This window comes from Phaethon lepturus, unplaced genomic scaffold (assembly GCF_000687285.1).
Source record: "Phaethon lepturus isolate BGI_N335 unplaced genomic scaffold, ASM68728v1 scaffold46127, whole genome shotgun sequence".
Taxonomy (NCBI): domain Eukaryota; kingdom Metazoa; phylum Chordata; class Aves; order Phaethontiformes; family Phaethontidae; genus Phaethon; species Phaethon lepturus.
In genome coordinates this window covers 385-1,311 of record NW_010554913.1, presented here as the reverse complement: position 1 = coordinate 1,311, position 927 = coordinate 385, and the positions used below count along the sequence as shown (strand labels likewise).

The 927-nt window shown below is 64.4% G+C and overlaps 1 protein-coding gene across 1 annotated transcript in view; it reads left to right on the top strand.

The window, feature by feature from the left end:
* LOC104624587 (NEDD4-like E3 ubiquitin-protein ligase WWP2) overlaps nt 1-910 on the top strand; it is a gene marked incomplete at both ends in the record, with an annotated part of 1,277 nt that extends 367 nt beyond the window's left edge. The window contains 2 exons of the mRNA XM_010291991.1: nt 342-462; nt 806-910. Of these exons, the coding sequence (XP_010290293.1) occupies nt 342-462; nt 806-910 (226 nt within the window). The remainder of the gene's footprint in view (nt 1-341; nt 463-805) is intronic.
* Nucleotides 911-927: the final 17 nt, after the last annotated feature.

Here is a 927-nt window from a genome sequence, read left to right as displayed (position 1 = left end):
CGCCCCCCCCTGCCTGCCCGCCCCTGGGCTGGCTGGGGGCTGCCAGGGCCATCTCCCGCTGATGGTAGTCCCCAGTCAGGGGCTGTGGTTTGCACCCCTCGACCTCCCGACAGCTGCTGGTCTGTGCTCAGGGCTGTCTGCTGCTCTTTGGTTTGGAGGCGGAGAGAGAAACCCACTAGTGGGAGTTGAGGGGAGCTCTGGTGATTGCAGGAGCCCCTCTCCACCTCCCCACACACCCCTGCAGCTCCCGGGGCCCTCCCCGCTGGCGGGAGGGATGGTGGGGGTTCCCTGTGCTGGGCCAGCGGTGCTGGCTGCCGGCTGACCGTCGTCTGCCTTCCCAGGCTGCTGACGGACTGGAGGTTCACACGGGGCGTGGAGGAACAGACCAAGGCTTTCCTGGACGGCTTCAACGAGGTGGTGCCATTGGAGTGGCTGCGGTACTTTGATGAGAAGGAGCTGGAGGTAAGCTGGCGCCTTCGCTGGGATGGGGAAGCGGAGATACCAGTGCTTCCCGCCCTGCCGCAGGCTACCGGGGAACGGCGCGCGATGACGGTAGAGCGCACAGGCTGCACTTGCGCCTTCTGCCCCTTGGTGGTACCCCCACCCCAGGTGTTGGGTCTGTGGGGTGGCTCGTTGGGTCTGTTGGCAAGAAGCCTCGTTGGAGGCAAGAAATTCCTCCCAGACACCTCCATTGCCCAGTGCTGGACCCTGCACCGTGTGAAGCCTGGCACTGGCGGAGTCAGCGCTCCGAAGCACGGGCGCAGGGCCCTGTTTTTATCCCCTGCTGACTGTCCCCTGTCCCCAGCTGATGCTGTGCGGCATGCAGGAGATCGACATGAACGACTGGCAGAAGAATACCATCTACCGGCACTACACCAAGAACAGCAAACAGATCCAGTGGTTCTGGCAGGTGAGCTCCAGTGCCGG